The sequence below is a fragment of the Squalius cephalus genome, assembly GCF_949319135.1.
Source record: "Squalius cephalus genome assembly, chromosome: 7".
NCBI classification, from domain to species: Eukaryota; Metazoa; Chordata; class Actinopteri; order Cypriniformes; family Leuciscidae; genus Squalius; species Squalius cephalus.
In genome coordinates, this window is record NC_137128.1 from 39,542,338 (window position 1) to 39,567,981 (window position 25,644).

Sequence of the window (25,644 nt, forward strand, 5' to 3'; positions counted from 1 at the left end):
GTCAAGGTTGACAACACAGAGAAACTGCCAGCACTGCATATTGAAAAGGGCAGTGTGTGTGTGTGTGTGTGTGTGTGTGTGTGTGTGTGCGTGCATGCGTGCGTGCGTGCGTGCGTGCGTGCGTGTGTGTGTGTGTGTGTGTGTGTATGTGTGCCCTTGTTTATATTACATTGTGGGGACCAAATGTCCCCATAAGAATAGTAAAACCTGAGATCACCTACATTGTGGGGACCAGCCAGCGGTCCCCACTTTTCAAAAGGCTTATAAATCACACAGGATGAGTTGTTTTGAGAAAGTAAAAATGCAGAATGTTTCCTGTGATGGGTAGGTTTAGGGGCAGGGGCAGTGTAAGGGGATAGAATGTACAGTTTGAACGGTATAAAAACCATTACGTCTATGGAGAGTCCCCACAAAGATACATGTGTGTGTGTGTGTGTGTGTGTGTGTGTGTGTGTGTGTGTGTGTGTGTGTGTGTGTGCGTGTGTGTGTGTGTGTGTGTGTGTGTGTGTGTGTGTGTGTGTGTGTGTGTGTGTGTGTGTGTGTGTGTGTGTGTGTGTGTGTGTGCATGTGTGTGTGTGTTTGTGTGCGGGCTAAGGTGGGAAAAGGATTGGTTTGGCAGTTCAGTTCCAGTCTGTTTCGTCTGACCAAGAGATGCTTTTTAACCCCAGCATGTAAGAGGGAAAAGAAAATCCCAGAATGCACTGCACATCACACACATATTCAATTACATTTTTCACTAGGTGACTAAATAATGTATAGCCTATTGTTAGCCATAATGCACAAGTGTCAATCCCATTGGCTGGCGCTTACCTGACACACTTCACGTTTTGATTGCAGCAAATCAGTTCCAACAGACATTAGCACGTTTTATATTGTTATTAGAAGCAGTATTTGTTTTTATTGTTAGTAATTTTTTACAGAAACTTTGAATGACCAATAATGTCTTGAGCATCACCACCAGCCAAAAATTCTCTAATTCCTGTTTAATATGACAAATAAGCATTCATACATTTTCATTCATAGTTGCGTTTTAGTTCTACTAAAGTTCTGTCGTAATAATGCTTGATTGGCTGATGTTTCATTAAAAGTTTAGTTGTTATTCTTTCAAATTACATCACATCTCTTTGTAAAAATATGTATCAAACCTGTGTGAAGAGAAGCTGATTGGGATGGGAATATGCGTGTGTCAAAAGTCTGACAAGTTCTAAAAATTTACTAGCCAATGGCCATTATTATTAAAACAAATGACCTAATATTTGTATGTGCCAAGTATTTTATGTTTATTAGATTTTTATGTTGTTAGCTTAGCAACATGCTAATGTCAAACTTGCACTTCCACTATTTGTGTGAAATGCAGTGTTGCTGCCTGTGTAGGATTTTCCAAACCTACTGTAGGCAGTTGCCTATGCAGGCAGCGTACAGCTAAAGGTTTTGGAATAATACTATTGTGTGCATGTGCCTTGAGCGTTCTACTTTTGCTTTGTTCTCTTCTGCTGAGGGTTTGGTTAAACATACTGTCTTATCTTCTGCTCTCTGTGTATCTTATCCAACTCAATCTGGAAGTGATTGTTTTGCAATAAGACTAGCGTCCCTGTTTCTTTTATATTAGAAAGATGATCTCCAGTAGTGCCCTCTTTCCCTTATGCCTCCATTCCATTTCTGTTTAATAATGCGTCATTCTATTCTGTTATACTCATTCATCATTTTATCATTCATTATGAGCGGCAATTCTCTTAATGGATTGTTCTGGCTTCAATAAAAGTTAAGCTCAGCATGTGTGGCATAATGTCGATTACCACAGAAATGAATTTAGACTCATCCCTCAGTTTTTCTTTTAAGCAATATTTGCGGTTAAAATGACATACTTACAATGGAATTAAACCAGGCCAACATTCCAAAGGCTTTAAACGAAGAAATGTGAAGCCCATAAATTATTCAGTAAAACCCTTATTAATTATTAATATCAATTATTAATTAGTCATCTAAATTGTGCTTTTTGGTGTTGGACTACTTTTATTAGGTGGATGAATGTTTGGTTACTGACATAATTTCTAGTGGGAGTTTGCTTCAAAGATATACATGAACTTTGACAAGACTGAAAACAGTACAGCAAAAACAAATTTTGTTGTGCTTTTGTAATTTTTGTTTTGTATTTATTAAATATTACTATTTAGGTTGAATTTTTATTTTATTTTTTCATTTTATTTTAATTTTAGTTGTAGTTTTTATTTAGTTCCAGTTAGTAATTTTGGTGTCATTTAATTGAATTTTGGTGTAATTTAGTGTGTTGTTAGTAATTAAAGGTATTTCAGTTATTTGCCAAGGCAATATTTCAAATTTTGTTTGTGTTTTAAGTTTTTTAATCTAATATTTAAAATCAAATGTCATTTCCACTTTATTTCCATCGACAAAAATGTTTTAGTTAAAGGGTTAGTTGACCCAAAAATTAAAACTCTGTCATTAATTACTCACCCGCATGTCATTCTAAACCTGTAAGACTTTCATTCATCTTCAGAAAACAAATGAAGATCTTTTTGATTAAATCTGAGATCTTTCTGTACCATCATAGACAGCTACGCAACTGACACTTTCAAGCTCCAGAAAGGTAGTAAAGACATCATTAAACTAATCCATGTGACTCCAGTGGTGAGTGACGCAAGTGCTTTGTTTGTGTAAAAAAAGATAAATACCTTCATTTGAATCTTATTGAAGCTTATTTCCGCCACAGAATAATTTATTTATTTTTTATAATTGTGACTTTATATCTCGCATACAGAATACAGAAGACTTTTTATCTCACAATTTTTACTTTTTTGTCACAATTTTGAGTTTACATCTTGCAATTCTTTCTCAGAATTGCGAGATATAAATTTGCAGTTGCGAGAATTAAAGTCAGACTTGCAAAAATTGAAGTAAATATTTGTGACATATAAACTCTAATATAAACTTTATATTAGTTACTTTATTACTTTAAACTTTATTATAAAGTTTATATCCCGTAATTCTGACTTCTTTTCTCATAATTGTGAGATATAAATTGAGTTATAAAGTCCAATTCTGAGGAAAATTCAACTCACAATTCAGACATTTTCTTGCAAAAAAAAAAGGCAAGATGAAAAAAGTCAGAATTGTGAGATAAAAAGTTGTATTTACCTTTTTCACTTTGTTATTCAGTGGCGGAAATAAGCTTCCATAGAATCCATATACTCACCAATACTGATTCTTAGTGATATACGTAAATGTATCATGCAGAAGCAATAGTTTTTGGTCACCAAAGCCATTGTAGAAATGCTCTATTAGCAGCTGGCCATTTTTTATTTATTCAGTGAGCGAAAGTGTCCTAATGAGTTGCATTTAAGTGGTCATGTGATCTAAACATATCTGCCGCCATGAGGCGACCCACTCCATGTAGAATAAGACTTCTTGTGTTAGGCTGGATTCTGGATTCTTACTCTCATTATGAATGATTTAAAATATTTTTTCATTGTTCCAACACACAAACTTATAAATTGTTTGGGGTCATTCAGGTTGAATATACGAAGATGAAAGAAAAAGAAAGAGTTTTAGAGGAAAGAAAAAGTATTAGGGGAGTATTAGCCTGAAATGAAGGAAGGAAATGAAAGAATAAAAGAGCGATGAGCACAGCTGGTCTTTCCTTCTTTCCTCTTTAGTCATTCCTGTGTTTTATTCATTTTTATTAAGGACGGCATGTGCTCCCCGTGTCTTCAGAAGTAGTCCAGTCGCCGAACGCAGCCATATTTCTTTCTAATTACTTAAGAGAATGTCGTCTATAAAAAGAGCACATCTAGACCCCGACCACATACGCACATCCTTTATCAGATGTGCCATTTAAGAACACAAACACAAGTAGAGCCTTATAAAACAGACAAGATGGGAAAACATTAGCAAGAACTTTCAGCATGTTAATGAATTAATAAATCAAACAGAGGTGGAAACTCTTTATAGAAGACCAATTATGTTTGTTCATTTTCACTTTCTTTCGTGTGTAATGTTGCTGTTTAAGCATGAAATAGGTCTACAAAGTCACTCCGAAGGGAGATATTCTCTATATCAGTAAGCACTGTTTCTGAACTCCTTGAAACGCCTCGATTGTAGTCTTTCATTTTCATCAGTGAATGCACAACACAAGATTCCTCATTTAAATAATTTGTTCAGTAATGTACGCAAAAAAAAAGTGGCGAGGCCTGGTTGAGTTGCGTTAGTAGTGTGTTGAAATTTGGTCCAGCCGACCAATCAGAGCACATTGCGCTTTTCGGGAAGGAGGGGCTTCATAGAGACAGGAACTAAACAGAGTGTTACTGGCAGACTGGAAAGAGAGGTGCTGCAATATTGAAAAACATGTGAAAAATAATGTTTTTTGAACATTCAAGCAAGAAAACCTATTCTAGTAGACCCTAAAAACAAAATCAAGACTTTGTAAAATGGCATAATATGTAGGTCTTCTTTAAAAATACAGTGGTACATAAAAAGCCAACGTAAATGTGTTTTGGTGGTGATACCATGGTATTCTTTGAAGTACGTTACAGTACAATATTAAATCTTGCGAAAAACATGCTCTGGCAGTATCATGGTACAGTGATGGTATCTGATGGTAATGGTATTCTGAAATAGACCATGGCACTAACCCTAATGTATTCTATGGTATTATCATAGTACTCCATAGTTCTCCCACATTGTACATCTAAAAAACATGGTAGTACATGTTTTTTTTTTGTTTTTTTTTTGTAAGTGTACATAACATTGCACAAGTAAAATGGGTTGTGATTGCCATTTTATGTTGATGTGAATTACTGTAGCATTTGAATATGGTAATTAAACAGCAATATTTAGCAAATATTATGTCTGTGGAATCGATTACACAGCTGTAGTTGAATAAATAGCATGAATCCTCTGAAAAACAGGGCTTTTGTGGGATAGGATGAGCCCAGGCGAAAAATCTAGAGCAGACAAACACAGTGGACCTCACAGGATCAGGCCTTCTGCTTTCAAACACAGATTCATCACAGCTGGGAATGTGGAAACAAGGCATCATGATTCAGTTGTTTTGGCTTTAAGGGTCCATTGAATGCAGAAAGCTATGTGAGAGAATGGCTCAATGTCAGTTGTGATGTGTGTGTTAACCTTGCTAATTTCACTGCAAAAAAAACATGCACATTCATTTAACATCATTAAATAAGATAAATTGTATTTTAGAAATTGCATTAGATATTAAGATTTCTTTTCAGAGAATACACCACTATTCAAAAGCTTGTATTCAGCAAGCGCAAGTGAAAAAGTGACAGTAAAGACATTTATAATGTAAAGATTTGTATTTGTATTTTCTTTTAAAAAATGCTTTCTATTTATCTATTCATGTATCAACTTTCACAAAATATTAAGTAGCATAATTGTTTTCAACACTGATAACAATAAGAAATGTTTCTTGAGCATCAAATCAGCATATTCGAATGATTTCTGAAAGATCAGGTGACACTGAAGACTGGAGTAATGATCTTGAAAAGATTTGCCATTAAAGGAATAAGTTACATTTTAAAATATATTCAAATGAAAAACAGTTATTTTAAATATTTCACAACATACAGTTTTTACTATATTTTTCATCAAATAAGGCAGCCTTGGTGAGCATTAGAGATTTCATGTATTAAAAATCTTACAGACCCCAAATTTTTTAACAGTATAGTGTATCTTAAATTGAGTTTATCTTTTGTAAAACATTGGCTATTTCACATCAATAATGTCACTAATGTGTGTATTTGATTAGAGTATTGTAAAAACTGCAGAATCATAAATATATAATATATATATATATATATATTTTTTTTTTTTTTTTTTTTATTTGCATGTTACATTTTTCCTACATTTCCTTCTATCTATGCTCCAGTTTAAAAACAACAACCAGATTTTCAATGTGATCTCAGACTTTTGGACCCCACAAAATATATTCCCTGAAAACAAGTATTATTACCTTGCACAATTATTATTAACTAATACAGTATGTGCATCTCTGAATCTGTTCTTCTGCTTCATGTGGATTTTACTAATTTCCCCAAAGCAAAATATAACTATGGATTGTTCACAAAAAGGGCAATGAGAGCAATAAGCTCCGGCGGTATTTTTAACCATAGCTCTCAAGAGAACAAGTTATCTTCTCTGAAATTGTCACCCAATGTTGTGAAATAGCTCAGTGGCACTCTAACTTTATCTGACTGGATTTTTGCCCTTTTAGATACTGATAAAGATTACATTTTTTGAAACAGACAAGGTGATGATCTCAAGTATAAATTAAATGTGAAACCCATGTTAATGTTTAATGTGACAGATTTCACACAGCCTTTTCTTAATATCTTGACTGTAAAAAGGCACATTGTTAAGGGATCATTGTCTATATCATACATATACACTCACCTAAAGGATTATTAGGAACACCTGTTCAATTTCTCATTAATGCAATTATCTAATCAACCAATCACATGGCAGTTGCTTCAATGCATTTAGGGGTGTGGTCCTGGTCAAGACAATCTCCTGAACTCCAAACTGAATGTCAGAATGGGAAAGAAAGGTGATTTAAGCAATTTTGAGCGTGGCATGGTTGTTGGTGCCAGACGAGCCGGTCTGAGTATTTCACAATCTGCTCAGTTACTGGGATTTTCACGCACAACCATTTCTAGGGTTTACAAAGAATGGTGTGAAAAGGGAAAAACATCCAGTATGCGGCAGTCCTGTGGGCGAAAATGCCTTGTTGATGCTAGAGGTCAGAGGAGAATGGGCCGACTGATTCAAGCTGATAGAAGAGCAACTTTGACTGAAATAACCACTCGTTACAACCGAGGTATGCAGCAAAGCATTTGTGAAGCCACAACATGCACAACCTTGAGGCGGATGGGCTACAACAGCAGAAGACCCCACCGGGTACCATTAATCTCCACTACAAATAGGAAAAAGAGGCTACAATTTGCACGAGCTCACCAAAATTGGACAGTTGAAGACTGGAAAAATGTTGCCTGGTCTGATGAGTCTCGATTTCTGTTGAGACATTCAGATGGTAGAGTCAGAATTTGGCGTAAACAGAATGAGAACATGGATCCATCATGCCTTGTTACCACTGTGCAGGCTGGTGGTGGTGGTGTAATGGTGTGGGGGATGTTTTCTTGGCACACTTTAGGCCCCTTAGTGCCAATTGGGCATCGTTTAAATGCCACGGCCTACCTGAGCATTGTTTCTGACCATGTCCATCCCTTTATGACCACCATGTACCCATCCTCTGATGGCTACTTCCAGCAGGATAATGCACCATGTCACAAAGCTCGAATCATTTCAAATTGGTTTCATGAACATGACAATGAGTTCACTGTACTAAAATGGCCCCCACAGTCACCAGATCTCAACCCAATAGAGCATCTTTGGGATGTGGTGGAACGGGAGCTTCGTGCCCTGGATGTGCATCCCACAAATCTCCATCAACTGCAGATCAAGATGCTATCCTATCAATATGGGCCAACATTTCTAAAGAATGCTTTCAGCACCTTGTTGAATCAATGCCACGTAGAATTAAGGCAGTTCTGAAGGCGAAAGTGGGTCAAACACAGTATTAGTATGGTGTTCCTAATAATCCTTTAGGTGAGTGTATATGTGGGATGCATTAAACTGATCAAAAGTGACATAAGACTTTTACATTCTTACAAAAAAAAATATTTCATATAAATGCTGCATTGTTTATGCATCAAAGACTCCCGAAACAAAAATTTCTAAACGATTTACACAAATTTTTTGAACACTAAAACGACGAATTACAATGATTTCTTGAAGGATCATGCAGCTGAAACATCTCGACTTTATAGTAAATCCCACTTGAGAAAGATAACTTTGTATCTCATAGGAAACAGTTTTTAACAACATTAATGCCCAATGGCATGCATGACCTCAGCTTGATTTAAAGGGTTTTTCCATGCAAACCGCATACTTCCTCAACCACTTTAGATAAACAGATATGACAGTAGCCCATATAAGCTTAATTAAGTCTAATTTAGTCTGGACTACTCTGAACTACTTTTGGTGAGGGAGGTTTGGTCCAACAATTTTTAATTTCTGTCCAAGAAAAATGTTCCAAACATGTTTCAGTTGGTTTCTGTTTTGTTACTCCAAAGCTCTTGATCAGATTCACTGTGGTCTGTTTGGTATGTTTCCCTGACACATATTCCAGCAGTTCCTTCTAATTATCAGGAATCAGTGATACGTGTGTAATCTGCTCACTGGGGTGTCTGATTCAGAGCTGAAATTAATAACGTGAGGCGATAAGATGGGAACAGATAAAAGGATTACATTAGATACTGTTGCCGACATTAACCTCTAGCTATCGTAGCATTAGCTTAACCGCTAATTCTATTAAGCCCTTTGTTTTGATATTTTGGTGCCAAATCGATTCTGGCAAATGTGCCATGGAGTTCTCATTAGGATGCAGAGGCTAGATGTAAGAGGTGTAACAATATATCGCAAAACAAAAATGCATCAATAGCCTATGTATTGTGGATAGTGACAATATAAAAAATAAAAATTACTGTGTGAGAAATAAATTCAAGTTTACAGAGTATTAGTGTCAGTACTACATTAAACTACTATATATAATTTGGAATCTAATGTATAATAATGCATTGGGGGGAAATGTGTGGGTCCTGATAATGCCAAATGTCTGATCTCACCAGTAAAATGTGGCCTACATTATTTTAAATATATCTAGTGACAGAGTATAAGCATATTCGTCTAAAATTGTATCTATACTATTGCATCGTGAGTTCAATTTCGTGATATGTATCGAATCGTGACATGAGGGTTTCGTTACACCCCCTACTAGATGGCAAGTAAAATACAGGCCTAGAGATTCTGTGAGTGCTTGGTTTTGAGAGACATGGATACAGGGCTCTCAAGTGTCACGCATTGAGCATGACAGTCACTCATTTCGGTCTTTTGTCACGCACTCCCGCCACACATTGTATTTCTCAAGCAGAAAAAAACTATGTATAATATATTTAATATGCCGCAGCGCCCAACATTTCTCTGGCCGCGCCGCTCTCACTATGGAACCGGCAGGAATCAAGCGAGTCTCCCCTGGAGTCGAGCCTGCCACTTATCAGTCAGTCAAAAAAAGAAAGGGGCTACACAATAGCCAATCAGAAAATAGCACTATTGTATCTGGGTCAGATTTAACGCAACAACCAATGAAAAAAAAGCATATCCTGGAATTGTTCACTTGATTCTGCTACAGCGTCGTCTTCCGAAGTTTCGTTCACTCATAGAGGAAACCTCTCGAGCTCCGAGCATCACTTTGAGCACAAAGTCATGATCTCCTGTTTTAATTTTACAACAAATTCACAGCTTGTTTGACACACACAGTGACAACTTGACTGCTGTTAGAGAATGTTTCCCAGATAATTAGCATCAGTATTTCATGAATGTCTGTAACTTAGCCAACAGTTTTACAGCCTGTTCACTGACAACACCTGCTCAGAACAAGTAGTCTAGGCCTAGTCATATTTTCGTTATCACACAGTGACTGACATATTGTCAGATTATAAACATCTCTCTCTCCAAATAGGCTTAATAATTTTATTAGCTCTAAATAAATGAAAGTGTATTACATAGTCGATGTTATACACTATAGGCCAAACGTTTGGAAAATTACTATTTTTAATGTTTTTGAAAGAAGTTTCTTCTGCTCATCAAGCCTGCATTTATTTGATCAAAAATACTGAAAAAAAAAAACTTAATATTGTGATATATTATTACAATTTAAAATAATTGGTTTTCAATTTATTATACTTTAAATTATCATTTATTTCTGTGATGCAAAGCTGAATTTTCAGGATCATTACTCCAGTCTTCAGTGTCACATGTGACATCCAGTCTATCACATGATCCTTTAGAAATCATTCTAATGTTCTGATTTATTATGAGTGTTGGAAACAGTTCTGCTTCCGAATATATTTGATGAATAAAAGGTTAAAAAGAACTGCATTTATTCATAATAAAAAAATATTTTCTAATATTATAAATCTTCTTTACTATCACTTTTTATCAATTTAACACATCCTTGCTGAATAAAAGTATTGATTTATTTCAAAAATAGAAAAAAAATTACTGACCCCAAATTACTGACCAGTAGTTTATATTGTTGTTACAAAAGATTTCTATTTTTAAAACATTTGCTTTTTTTATTATTTTTTTTATTTTTTATTCATCAAAGTATCCTAAAAAAGTATCACAGGTTATGAAAAAATATTAAGCAGCAGAACTGTTTCCAACTTTGATAATGAATCATCATATTAGAATGATTTCTAAAGGATCATGTGATAGACTGGAGTAATGATCCTGAAAATTCTGCTTTCCATCACAGAAATAAATGATAATTTAAAGTATAATAAATTGAAAACCAATTATTTTAAATTGTAATAATATATCACAATATTTAAAAAAAATTCTGTATTTTTGATCAAATAAATGCAGGCTTGATGAGCAGAAGAAACTTCTTTCAAAAACATTAAAAATAGTAATGTGTCCAAACTTTTGGCCTGTAGTGTAGGTCACTTTTAAAATCATGTCATATATATATCCTGGCCATGGATGCAGTAATCATTGCATCTGTCTTTCAAAGATGTCAGGTAAAAAGCAATTAAGCATCCTCTCATTCGCCCTGAGAGGAAAGTCCCCTAAAAGGCCAGGTTAGAGGATGCTGGCCCAGAGAAGGTAGCGAAAAGGGTCCCCATTAGAGGAGGAGATAGTGCAGGTGAAAGGCAACAAGTCCAAAAAGGCAACAAACACTTACAATAAACAGCACCAGTCATAATCTCTCTCTCTCTCTCTCTCTCTCTCTCTCTCTCTCTCTCTCTCTCTCTCTCTCTCTCTCTCTCTCTCTCTCTCACACACACACACACACACACAAACTGATCTACATTACGGATGAACTCGTCTCACACCATTCTTTCCTCCATCTGCGGTCATTTTTTAAATCATTCTGCAAGTTTCAGTGGTTTAAAATCTTAAACCTACAATGTTCAGAATCTCTGGGCACAAATTAGTAGTGTTTGGAAAGTATGACTCATTTCTGCGAATTTGGTTCCTCCAGACAGTTCCACATAAATGATTCAGTTATTCTCATGTGTTCCAGTTCAGTCTAATTGAGATTAACATGTCATATACGGTCACACTACAATACTTTACTTGCACATTAAATAAGCATATTAAATATGACACTCTGCTCAAGGACTTAGATCTCCCCTTGAACTAAAGCAAAACCATAATAGATAAAGAATTTAGTAATAATAAATAATATAGGAGGTAAAAAAATAAAGGTGAAGGAGGGATGCTGGAAGTATTGTCACAAAAGTGAGGTAAGCAGGCACTTGTATATCCTTGAAATATGATTATATGAACAAGCTCATCCAAAATGTACATTTACATTCTCATTATATAGCCATATTGACAGTTATGCATCATATTGACATATTGATCAAATCTCTCTCATTGCCTAAATTATAGCAGATGTGGAGTTACATCACAGTGCTGCAGTAAAAGAAATATTTAATATTTGTGCCTTAAGCATAGTTCACTAGTCTTATGCAACTCATCCTTGTTTTTACAGCAGCCATGATTTTGCTCATTAATAATTATTTACATAAACAATACTAAAGGTCATATCCTGTCAGAAAGTGAAACAGAAGTGTTCATATCAAGTTCAACACACTCTCAGAAAAAAGGTACTGGGGCTGTACCCTTTCATAAGCACCCTTAAAGGAGAAGTTCACCCAAAAAGGAAATTTATCCCATAATTTCCTCACCCTCAAGCCATCTGTATATGACTTTCTTCTTTCAGCCAAACACAATCGGAGTTATATTAAAGTATATCCTGGCTCTTCACAACTTTGTAATGGCATTGAATAGTGTCCGAGTTTTTGAAGCTCCAAAAAGCACATCCATCATAATCCATCATAAGTAATCCATACGGCTCCAGTGGGTTAATAAATGCATTCTGAATATTTAAATATTTATATGATAAATATAATATTATTTCATATTTAAAACTTTATAAACTAGAATCACTGGCTTCTGGCAACGGCCGTACGTGCGTTCACGAGAGAATCGAGTTCCGGTGGAATGGTGACCTTTGACCCGACTATTGACGCAGGGCGTTGCTCCTCTTCTCTTATATCGAAATCCTCCAACATTTTTTTTTTAAAACTTCTCATTTTAGACTTCTAAATCGTGACCAGTGTTTTGTTTTGCTCTATCTATCTTTTGCTACACCTACGTCATAAAGCTGGGAAGAGCCATGATATCATTTAATATAACTCCAAATGTGTTCGGCTGAAAGAAGAAAGCCATATACACCTAGGATGGTTTGAGGGTCAGTAAATTATGAGATCATTTCTTTAAGGTGACAACTTAAAGAGGGTATGAAATGCCCAGACCAATTCAATGAGCAAATAAAAACACATTCGCAAATTGGTTCAATCAATTCATTTGATTCATAAAAAATGTAAATCATTTTTGAATCACTATCTTGAGATTGCTGAATGTCCAGCCTGGCATTCCACTGACGTCCACGAGTCTGAAGTCCAAATGTGGGTCCAGTGTCAGAACTGAATCTGAGCCGTATACTGGGCAGCGAACTCTCTCTATCCTGCTCTGATCTGATGAATCACGAGTGCTCAGAGGATTTAATGTGCCATATTATCCTCCCTCAACTTGTTCTATCTTTTCCCTCTCTCACACTCTCTACGTCCTCACTTTCCCTCCTCCCCGGAGCTTCCTGTGCATCTTCACACATCCTTCTCACATTCACTCCATTTGTCTATTCTCTATTCCTATCTCCTCTTATTTTTCTGTTTCTTCTCTTCTCTCCTCATTAAAGAGTGTGTGCTTGAATCATCCTTCAGGTATCAAGCCCTGCCAGGTCTTCCTGAAGGGTGGTGTGTGTGTGTGTGTGTGTGTGTGTGTGTGTGTGTATTTGTGTGTAGGAGTCTGAATCAAGTCTTTTTACCTCGGTCCAGTCCAGTTATTTATATCTCAACATGTGATAAAAATTTCTTCCTCCCTTGATGCTGCCGGATTTCTAAGTATATGTGCATATTAATATCTAGAGCGAAGCGAATCTGCTACCCATGTGGCGCCTTTCCCAGTCACATTACTACAGTTCAACAAACAAAAAGTTAATTTGGAGTAACTTACATTTTAGACACAATATTGCCATTTACGCTGTCTAATTTTGCTCCGCCGACGAAGCCACAGCAGAATTGACTGTTGCTCGTCTCATAGCATCTACTTTTCATCCAGGTTTAATATAATGGACCATGGAGTCTACTTTTATCAGGCTGAACACACACTGCATGACAGAACTGCAGCTCAGCATTAACTGCGCTGATGTAATCTGGGGTTACTTGTCTGTTTCGGTTTGAATTTAAAAGTATAATTTTCAATGAAATACTAATTTAACCGCATCACTATCTGAACGACTCAGAATGTATAATAAAAGGAACGCATGTGATTGCAAGTGTTTCGTCTGGTCGCTTGGGAGGTTTTGATTAAAGATTGTTCAGAACCGGTTGCTTCACATAAGTCATTGCAATAGTTACTGACATTCAGCTTTGTGAAAATGTGTCAAAGTTGAATCACAGCTGCCCCAGTGTTTCATGCAGTCTAATGCAGTTAGGACAGAACGAATACAGTTACATGTACAGAAACAAAAAGTCATGTTGACTGTATTTACATTTACACCTAAACAAAAACTAGTTTTGCCTTTTAATATCCATGAAATTAGATTCATTTAAATATCTATACAAGCAAATGTCAAGTTTTTCTTTCCTTTCCGAGTTGCACTACTTTTCCCTAAGGGGCCCTTAATAAATCCCATGCTTTGACATCAGAAGGGTGGAGGTTTCTGATAAAAAGTGGGAATATTGTGAAAGATGTCTTTGACCTCATGAGGTTACTCTCAGAGACTATCTGTAGAGAAGCATGATATTATGCAATGTATCATCCCACATCCTTGGACCTCATGGGAAACTGTATGAACTGACAAAGACTTATTTGTGGATTGTAATTAGCAATTTTATTTTTTATGTGTACATAACAATTCAGGACATTTTCTTTGGTTACATGAGTCAGTATAGATATGCTTCCGCTGTTCTTTCATTTCTTTGTCTCTCTCTTGCAGGTGTCTCTGAGCACTGAATGTGTGCGTGCCGTCATGAAGCTGACGTACTGTCCTCACTGTAGCGGCGTTACCATTGCCAAGCCCTGCTCAAACTACTGTAAGAATGTCATGAAGGGCTGCCTTGCTAATCAAGCGGATCTGGACTCTGAGTGGAGGAACCTGGCAGGTGGGCGGGGCCAAGATAGACCCTAATAAGCCCTGTCTCAAACGGCACCTTAAACACTTACAGTCTTCTTATGAGTCCGCCCTTTTGTGGTGTAACACCGCTTTGACTGTCTGAAGCTCACTGCAGAACCTGATTTCTCCAAGTAGAACATGTTCCTGGATCAACATCTTTGTTGATCCTGGAACAACATTCCAATCAACCAATCCAAAGTTTATAATTTATGTCAAGTTTAGTCTTACAACCAGGGTGAGGTGCTTCTACATCAGTGTTATTCAGCCAATCATTTTCATCTGATTTTAGGGATAACTTATGGGTAGGGTTAGGTTTAGGGGCAGGGACATGGTTAGGATAAAACATTTTTTGACAGGAATGTTGTTCCAGGATCAACAAAATATGGTGACCCAGGAATGTGTCTAATTCATCAAAATCAGGATATGCAAAAATTTGGGAAAATTGGGGGCGCTCGCGGAGACCTCTGAAACCTAAAATAACAAATGGAACTCCTTACGGTCTTGTAGACTTAACGAACATGCGCATGTGGCAGTCATTGTAAGTGCATAAGACTATAAGTGCATATAAAATGTGCCACTTGGGACAGGGCCATGAAATGCAACATTCCATTAATAATTCCATTAATTTTCTTCAGGGGGATTGATTTTAACTTTTAAACTTTTGAAGACAGACCTGTGTTGAGCTCCAAGGTTGTTAGTTGATGGTATTCTTTTGCTGAAGCCATCAGTTCTCATTATTTCAACTTATTATTTTTTTTTTTAAATAATCGTGTTTGACAGTGGAATTCCTAGTGCTGAGAAGAAAATGCCACCAATCTCAATCAGTGAGTCGCTGCGAGCAAATTAACCAAAATGGCATTGAACGCTCTCTCCCATGAAGCACTGCAAATGAGTCGGTCTCAATACAACAAATTTAAAGGAAGGCAATTTTTGAAATGGCTAGCAATAGCAAGTTAGCTTTGAAAGCCCTTCAGAGTGTCTCCTCCAAAGTCATGCCTTCTTCAAAACATGAACGCACACAGCAGACAGAGTGTGCAAAGCGTCACGAGAGATGGCGTTAAATTAACTTATCTCAAAGCATATAACATTACAATAGTTACGAACATAAACAACTTAAAGAGAGCTGACCTGTACCACCTGACTGCTGCAGATTCATTTCGGCGTTGATGGTGTTGCCATTGAAATGCATAAATTCGAGTCACAAACCGTTCCGAGTATAACGTCATCTCTTCCAAATTACAGTAGTTATGGCGTGAACGCAGCATAAGCTTGTTTTGGTTCAGGAGGAACTGTAAAAGGTGTGCTAGGACATCGTATCATTGCATTCGGACCAAATTCAATGATTGGATGAACATTTTCCTACGCCTTCCACAGATGATATATATACATATAAATACATTTAGTCCACTTAACGTGGTGATTGCTATCAGGATGTGAAGAGAATTTCAACCAAACTCACAAAAAATGGTCTTGAAACAAATCACCTACTCTGCCTTTAAATTAATAATTTTATATTTTTATTTGATTGACATTTGCAATGTTTCATGGGATTGTAGTTATTCCCCTTATTAAAGCCATTAAGTACTCAGTCTTTAACCTTTGTCTTTTTGTACGTTTTCTACTTTTTTTTTCTTCAAATCAAAGTTTATAATATTGTGATTTACCTTGTAATCAACATGATATAAAGACTCTGTGTTTGTGTGTAGATGCTATGCTGGAGGTGGTTGACAAACTGAGTCGGCCTTACAGTGTGGATTCGGTGGTTCTGTCTCTACCAAAACGCATTGCTGAAGCTATTCTCTACATGCAAGACAACCGCAACACATTCAACAATAAGGTCAGTGCTGAAGTTAACAGACTTAACCTTTTATATATCATGAATTCATTAATATATCCTAAACCAAAGTTAACCGGAACCTGTGCCAAAACCAATGCCATGATTTGTTGTTCTTCAGGTGCTTCAGGCATGTGGTTCTCCTGCTCAGAGCTCCGTCACTGAGGACCAGATCAAGCGAGGCAGAAACACAGCAGAAGAAGTTAGCAGCACCCCAGAAGCCCAGCTGGAGAAACTGGTGAGTGTGTTTAGATGGTGTACTGTAGCAGTTTTTGCTCTAGGACCCAGATTTTACATTGAACATAAAGTGGCAGCCCACCACAGTTACAAAATTGTTCATTATACAAAATGTCACAAAAATTTCATTCAAAAACTGTTTTTTTTGTTGTTGTTTTTTACCTGTAAAGCCTGACATATAAAATAATAGGAAAAATCTAATTTGTAAATATATATATATATATATATATATATATATATATATATATATAAGGATTTCATATGTTTTTCGTTGAGTACAATATTTGATAGGTCTTTTATGGTTCATATGGTATGATATAGGAGAATATGAAGTTCAAACTCGATGATGACAAAAACAGTTATTTATTAAAAAAAAAAATTTGTGAAAGAAGTTCAGAGGCTCAAATATAGTCAGATTGGTGCAGTTAATGATATTAATATAGCTGAAAAGTAAGATTAAATTCTGATACAGTAGCTTGTAATGTAAATCAATTAAATCTTTAACAGTATAGCACGTACATAAAATGCCTATAAATATCCATTTTCACTCTTTCTATATACAGTATACAGTGCTATGCATATGTTTAGACACCCATGCTAAAGTTGACTAAAAAGAGGAATAAAAAATCATCTTTTGGAAATTGAACTTAATGCCTTAATTAAAAAAATTTGGAAAAATCCAACCTTTAAGGACACCAATTTTCTTTGTGAATGAATAATGTATCGTAAATAAATAAATGTTCTTCCTTAAAATACAGGGTGCATAAGTTTGGACACCCCTATGTTAAATTCCCATAGAGGCAGGCAGATTTTTATTTTTAAAGGCCAGTTACTTCATGGATCCAGGATACTATGCATCCTGATAAAGTTCCCTCGGCCTTTGGAATTAAAATAACCCCACATCATCACATAGCCTTCACCATACCTAGAGATTGGCATGGAGTACTTTCCATAAGATCATCTCTCAATGCAAATCAAACCAGCTATTAGGCTAACTGAAATAAAACCATGCCAATCTGTGATGATGTGGGGCTATTTTAATTCCAAAGGCCGAGGGAACTTTATCAGGATGCATAGTATCCTGGATCCATGAAGTAACTGGCCTTTAAAAATAAAAATCTGCCTGCCTCTATGGGAATTTAACATAGGGGTGTCCAAACTTATGCACCCTGTATTTTAAGGAAGAACATTTATTTATTTACGATACATTATTCATTCACAAAGAAAATTGGTGTCCTTAAAGGTTGGATTTTTCCTAATTTTTTTAATTAAGGCATTAAGTTCAATTTCCAAAAGATGATTTTTTATTCCTCTTTTTAGTCAACTTTAGCATGGGTGTCTAAACTTATGCATAGCACTGTATATGGATAATCAAGTAAAGTTGCTTCAGTCCAGTAAGTGTTAATCTTGAAATATTACTAACAATATAAAAGTGATTTTTACGTTTACTTTATAAAGATCAGTAAAGATTTCACAGTAAAAAGACATGTGTACCACAACCTGAATGTGGACCTTTTAAGAATCATTTAAAAAATACTTGCTAAAAAAGTATGAACTATAAATCAGATGACAGAAGACATATTGCGTACAACAGGTTTTTCTGCAACGTTTTGATCATGGTGATAATTTAGAGGCCCTAAAAATGTGTGCATCAAATAGGATACAGTATATATAGGGTTAATATTACAGTGAACTGCAGGCTCAATAATATGCAAAATGATTAATGTTTGCATAATCTAAATTAGAATCATTTTGTAAATGTTATTTATAATTTTAATTGTTTTTTGTTGTTGTTGTTGCTGTATGCCATATTTGTGAGATCACATTTTCTTTCTCTCAGTTATCCGATGTGTCCAGAATGCTGAGGGATATGATGCAATACTGGGTCCATTTGCCCAGAAAACTGTGTGTGGATCGTGAGTCTGGACCGAGTGATGTAGACAGATGTTGGAATGGAATGAATGTGGACAGGTAAATGCACATGGACAGCTCAATCAACCTCAGTTTTAATAGAAACACACTGTGTTGCACAGCTGTACTGTCTTGTACAGTGACTACAAGATGGTTATTTAGATTAGATCATTTAATAGCGTTTTATAGTCCAAAATCTGGGGAGCACAGATATTATCAGCAATGGAAAAATGTGTACTCAGATTTGAGTCTGTCTGTGATGTTGCCTGTTGATGATTGCATGCTGCTTTCCTATTGCGTCGTGTTCTGTCAGGTATCTGCCTGAAGTGATGGGAGACGGGCTGGCCAGTCAGATCAATAATCCTGAGGTGGAGATCGACATCACTAAACCAGACATGACTGTACGCAAACAGATCATGCAGCTTAAGATAATGATCAACCGACTGAAGTATGCCATCAATGGAAATGATGTGGACTTCCAGGACACCAGTAAGTACTGTCTAATACACCAACAAAATCCTAATTTAACAGAACTGAAAACTACTTATTTTGCTACAAAAGAAGTGATACTAATTGATTGACTTGGTAACACTTTACAATAAGGTTTCATTGGTTAATATTAGTTAACTACATTAGTTAACATGAACTAATAATGAACTGCACTTCAACACCATTTATTAATTTTTGTTAATGTTAATTTTTGACTCCATTTAGTAATACATTATTAAAATCAAAAGTTGTATTTGTTAACATTAGTTAATGCACTGTGTACTAAAATGAACAAACAATGAACGGCTGGATTTCTATTAACTAACGTTAACAAAGATTAACTAATACAGTAAGAAATGTATTGCTCATGGTTAGTTCATGTTAGTACATTAGTGTTAACAAATGAGACCTTATTGTAAAGTGTTACCGTTTTTTTTTTTTAAGGTTCATTAAAATGAACTGATTCACTAAAATGAATCAAATTTAAAACTAATTTAAAAGTCTACATTCAGGATCCAAAAATGTAGTTAACTTTAAAAGCGTTGCTACTTTTAGTTAGTTACCCTCCAACCCTGGAATGTAGCTTGGTCATTCCTGTGGAACGTTCCTAAGCTCTGTCTCACTTTAGCTCATTGTTTTCTCATCTTTAGGTGATGATATCAGCGGTTCAGGAAGTGGAATGTGTGTCGACGAACAATGTTCCCGTGGTCCGCGTTTAATTGCCCCAAACACGGACAAACCCAAAGTGTACGCCTATCAGCCGGGGATCAAGAAGGTGGTGAATGGAAAAAGCAGCCAGAACCTTCCTTGCGTCAGCCTCTACCTTCTCTCATTGGTCACAGTCCTGCTTAGGCGATAATTGACAGGCATTTCCAGCAACTGGGACTGAGTACAGGACAGGGTTAGATTGTGGAGGGGCGGGGTTAGTCACATTGCCAAAACAAACATACAAACATCAACAGAAACCGGCAAATGCATCACTTTTTTGTCTTGAATAAGAACACCATGGAATAATATTCTTAGATCTGTGTACTTTTTTGTCTCTTATTTGATATATGACACCCCTAGAGCTGGTCTTTTGCTTGTCTTTATGTCTGTGGTGAAAAAGGTCTCTGAGAATGCTTCAATGATATCTATAACAGTAGCTATGAAAACCCACCCCAACAAACAAAACATGAAGGTTTTTCCTTATTCCAAAACATATTTTAGGTTATATTTATTTATTAATTAAGACCCATGAAGATAAGACGTCTCAAAGCTTGAGGATGTCCTTCAACACTCGATCAAAGCAAATGAAAGAACAGTGTGTTCTCCTTTGTTTTAAAGCTTTCTAATCATGAAAACAAGATTTACTGAGTCTTGTTTTGTGAAGACCAGCTGTCTCACTCTTTCTCTCTCTCTCTCTCTCTCTCTCTCTCTCTCTCTCTCGTTTATTGTAATAGTTTCCGCACTCCGCTTCACAAATGGGTTTCGGGGGCCATCCTAAAGAAAGCCCAACATGTATTTACTCTGGATGTAAATAAACGTCTACTAACCACAGTCACATTTTCAGTATATCCTTGAAGACCCTCAACGGCACTAGAGCAATATATGGAATGAAACGTTAATGCACCAGCAATGAGAAAGAGACGGGCACATTTTACCAAACGATGTGCTCTAATCCGTGGGACAGATATATAATGACCGTCATCTCAGAAAGGGATTTTACACGCGGGAAAAGACAAGCCAGAGAATGAAAGACTCGAAACCAGAGGGATGTGGAGGGGTTTCTGGACATTGTTAATTTGATATTGATTCAAACCTCATAGAGATGTGTGTGTGTTATGTGTGAGTGTACTTCAGAGAAAGCGTTGTAAGAACTCACAATACGAAACTACACGTGTACTTAATACATGCTGCATCCATGTCAGATCAGATTAGTTCAGTGAGTCACATTTTGTATGTGTGTCTCAAATATTTCCCAGCCCCACACCCTGCTATTCATCAGCGGACAAGTTGGATTGTTTATGGCACGCACACAATGTTGATGTGAAAAATGGTGTTGCGCAACATTGAGCAAACGTTTGCGTAACTTTTACCAATGAAAGTCTGTCGGTTGTAGGCAAGAATCATTCTCTGTGCAAGTATGTAAATGCAAATAACATGCCATCATGCATACTAATGTGTGTTTTTGCGTGCGATGTAGCGATAGCACACCTTAGTACTCAAGGGGGCGATAGAGTTACCTTTGGATATTTGCGTGTCCAGGTAGCTATAAATATGTTGAGAGTTGGACTTCAACAAGCTTGCTCAGCTAGAATTCACTTCAAACTGTTGCTCCGCCATGATAGTAGATCATCAGTTTGCTTCTCTTACATTATTAAATACATTTCAGTCCTGACAACTCTCGGAGTGGATTACTTCAACCAGCATTTATTGGCACGGGGCATGGAATATACATATGCCTGATTTTGGCGTAGATCTGCTACGCTGCTGCTGAGCAAATATAAGAATTTGTTCAGCTTAGACAAAATAACAAACAAAAGGACAGGCTGTTGCAAGAAAATGGTAGATCTCTACAGGTGGTGCTGGGGAGGAGGAGGGATAACAGAAGCTTTTATAATCGCGTAGCATGCCGATCACAGGCTAGGGTACGATATATATGGTTACGTGGATTAGGAAGTACTTCTGATTGGCCGATGCCATCGTGTTGGAAGAACCAATCAATGTTTGCTTAGAGTCTGTGTATTAAAACTCATTTCAAAAAGCAACGTGAAACTGAGCATAGCTAGAAGCATTTGCGTTCTCGTACTTGCATAGAGTTTCAGACCTAAGAGAGAATGACGCATTTTGACCAAACCTGAGAAGAGCATATTTTTTTCCGCTCTATTAATGAACTTTGCATTTGTAGAGGTTACAGGAAGTGACGTAACTGCCCTGAATGAGGATTAAGGTTGCCATTTTCCAGCCACTATACAGTGGTGGACGGATCTGACCGGGTCATTAAGATGGAGAACAACACCCCTACTCTTACAGTTAGAAATGCTGCACTTTGCATGACGCACACAACCACGTCCGCATGACTACATCATGACCAGGGGTCGATAACAGAGAAATATCCCACAGGCAGTGTTATGGATTGTTTTGTTGATCGATTGCATCAGATGTGGTTGAAGAAAAGCACCCGTGCCATGGCACAATTCACTAACTATCTGTAGAGTGATATGCTTTGAAATCAGTCTCAGCTGTCTTTAGCACATTTGTTAAATCTTTGACAGTTAGTGGTCTGACTCCAGGTCAGGAAAACAGTCCCACCTCTAGGTGCAATGGCGTAATGGTGGCACTGCCACTTTCTCCTTACTGATGAATGTTGCTGATATTGTCGAAATGTGCTGAGATGGAAAAAAAAATGCATTCTGGTATATAGTTTATTATTTTTGTTAGTTTGTTTTTAAATGAACAATAATGGGGAGTTTGTGTTTAAGGTTGAAAGTAAAACATTTTGAAGAGACTGAAGAAATGATCTGTCCATTGTTGTTGTATGTTCTTTAAAAAGAAATCCCTTGTGTCAATTATATAGATCAAAAGATTTTGAAAACAACTGTCGTGTTTATTTTGTTCACACACTTATAACACACAGACATGAGATGATACCCAAGTTCTTTGAATCTTTCTCTAAAAATATTTTTCTTAAATTGGCCTGATTTCAGAAAAAAAAAAAAAAAATTCAAACCATTACATATAAGTGCAAACCATTATATGATCAAAACAGCTTTGGTCAGTTTACTGTTCAACTGAGTAAATACCATGGTACTTTAACCCTCTGAGGTCGGCAAACGCGCCCCGCGTTTTGCTGGATTTTCTTCACATTGTAGCACTATAAACTTAAATTTCTCCGTCATTTATGGTCATACAGAAAAAAGAAATATAAAAAAAGAATCTGTTTTTCAATCTGTTTTTCAATCTGTTTTCTCAATTTTCAAAAGTCTTGTGAAGAAATAATCAGTATGGGTTTCATGGCCTTATTTCAGTGAGAATTTTTTTTTGTATTTTCACAAACCACCCATAAATGTCATTATCTCAAAACTACAAACTTTTACATACATGCTGCTGATATATTATTGTAGCAGAGTTTGTGCTGAATACAGTGTACTTAGACTTTAGCCATGAAAATGTCACAAGTAACAGAAATAAGCACAAATGTCAGAGCATGCCAGAACACCTCCAGGGCCCAGAAAACAGCTCAGACCCCAGAGGGTTAATAAGCATTGGGGTCCAAACATCTTGAAACCACAAGTGAAGATGTTTCTGTTTTACATTTTTATAATGTATATGAAGGCTATATTATTATCAACCTAATTTAAAGGGATAGTTAACCCAAACATGAATTACTCACCCTCATGTCGTTCCAAACCCATAAGACTTGTATTCATCTTCAGAACACAAATTAAGATCTTTTTGATGACATCTGAGAGATTTCTGTCCCTCCATTGACAGCTACACCACATTGATGCTTCAAAATGTTCATAAAGAGATTGTAAAATGAATCCAAATGAATTAAGAAGATTTTTCAGAAGAGACTCGATTGCTTTATATGATGAACAGATTGAATTTAGGCCTTTATTCACATATAAACATTCATCAATGCACACATCAGTTGTGGTAAACGGATTGCTCGGACAGCACGTTTGAGCTTCAGCAAGAGGTTTCCTGTGTGTCAAGCAGGTTCGGTTGAGCTTCTCTTTATGTTTGCTGATCAATGTTTATGTGAATAAAAGCCTACATTAAATGTTCATCATATAAACATTGATTATTAAATTGTTTAATTAAGGTTCATACATAGTTTCCATAACAGACTTCAAGATTAAATTTCACCATCTTACTACAGGAGCTTCCAGTTTGCTAAGTACTACTCATTTTCCGTATACTATATAATAGGGAAGTATTCGATTTTTGATTCAGCGCCAGAGTCCAAATTCACTCACTCACTTTTTTGGCTTGGACACAGCCAAAGTCTAAAGATTAGCATGACTCTAGCAGCGGACATACTAAAAACCGGTCCGGAGCATTGTAAATGAGTGGAGGGGAGCGACAGAGATTTTTTGCAGCAATCATTCTGCTGTGGATCCACTCCGGGATTTCACGCTCGCATCTTTCTGGTGAGGAAAAAAAGCTTCCAATAAGTTGTGATGTCATGTAGCTGTCTATAAATGTATTGTATGCATCCTGTGGATGTCATACTATGAAGAACATAGGCCTACTATGAACAGTCCTGACTGAAATTTGAGACTAAACCACCCCATTCTGAACATTTAATTATAATATTATTTAGTCTACACTAAGAGGTGTGAGGACCAATTAGACTGACACTGTTTTCCCTCTTTTAATGTTGAAAGCCATAAACTAACACACATCAACCTTTTTCAGATGCTTTCATCTCAGCTATGAGGGTCTGTTCCAGTGTTTTCTTTCCTCTCACCTTCTTGTCTCCTGGGTAGAGCCCATCTGTGCCCTCTACACAACTTATGATATCATCAGCCTTTTCCTGTCTAATTGTGCCAATCTGTCCATGCCAGTGAATCCGCTCAGGGATCAGTATCAGTGTCTCATTGATTATTCTGCCTAATCTCATTTGTTCTACATCTCTCTCTCTCTCTCTCTCTCTCTCTCTCTCTCTCTCTGTCTCTCTCGACATGTTTGGCTCATGCTGATCAGGTGTGTCTGTGTTAATTTCAACCAATTGTGGAGGTTGATTACTGAAACCGACATAATTTATATTGTGAGCTCCTCTCTGCAGAGAGAGAGAAAATCACATCTCTCATTCTGGAGCTAAAATAGCATCTTATCCCATCCAAAAACACATGCACACACCACACGCTCGGTACAGCAGATGGGCAATTTCTACATTAAGAAACAGGGTTTAATATTCACTCATTTTGTTTCCATGAAACGCAGCCTGGACCAAATTAAACTGGCAAATACTCAAACAGTGGCTGAATATAGAAAATTACATTTATTATTTATTACTACTTATTATTATAAGCTTTTAATAACTTGCTATTTTTATAAATGTATAAGTTATGCAAGTTATATGCAACGTTTTATTTCTATTATCATTTATGTTTGATTGCTTATTGTATTAAGTGATTCATATTGTTTTCTTGGTTTATGCAGATGTATAAGTCCTTTTCACCTCAATATTAACAGCATTATTAACCTAAAAAAATCACACTTGACATCTAGAATGATGCCAGATATACGTACTGCACTTCACTTCTTTCTTATACGAGATCTCATATTCGCTACTCTCTTCAATTGACCATTGTTATTCCTTTCTTAACAAATATATAATTGTCCAACTTTTATTGTCCTCTTGCATCACATTTGGACACTACCATAATATTCTTTCAATCAATACCATAGCATATGAATGATAATCGTACAGTATTAAGCTTTATGTCAAAATAAAATATTACCCGTCTGATTCCATCAGAGTAATGCTCAAACTTTCTCCATCACTCCACAGAGAACTATATGCTTGCTTCATGGTTTAAACCTGACGTTCCACACCCCACATGGAGGCCTGCAGCCCAGCTTCAGATTGGTCTGTTTGAAGCTTATCTCTTTTATGTGACATAAAGGCCCTGCAGCACGTCTCTCACTTTGATGAAATCTGGTCAGCATGCGACGCGCATCCTCTTTGTCCTGTGTCATCCGCTTCCGCTGTCTTCCCCCAACAGATTGATACCAGGCAGATTCCCCATAAAACAAAAGCTTCAATGCGACAACGTGT

The 25,644-nt window shown here is 36.5% G+C and overlaps 1 protein-coding gene across 1 annotated transcript in view; it reads left to right on the forward strand.

The window, feature by feature from the left end:
- Nucleotides 1-20,411, forward strand: part of gpc1b (glypican 1b) — a 92,898-nt gene extending 72,487 nt beyond the window's left edge. Inside the window, exons 4-9 of the mRNA XM_079875671.1 lie at nucleotides 14,225-14,390; nucleotides 16,108-16,238; nucleotides 16,357-16,473; nucleotides 18,313-18,443; nucleotides 18,697-18,872; nucleotides 19,523-20,411. Coding sequence (XP_079731797.1) covers nucleotides 14,225-14,390; nucleotides 16,108-16,238; nucleotides 16,357-16,473; nucleotides 18,313-18,443; nucleotides 18,697-18,872; nucleotides 19,523-19,731 — 930 coding nt within the window. The 3' untranslated portion in view covers nucleotides 19,732-20,411. The remainder of the gene's footprint in view (nucleotides 1-14,224; nucleotides 14,391-16,107; nucleotides 16,239-16,356; nucleotides 16,474-18,312; nucleotides 18,444-18,696; nucleotides 18,873-19,522) is intronic.
- Nucleotides 20,412-25,644: the final 5,233 nt, after the last annotated feature.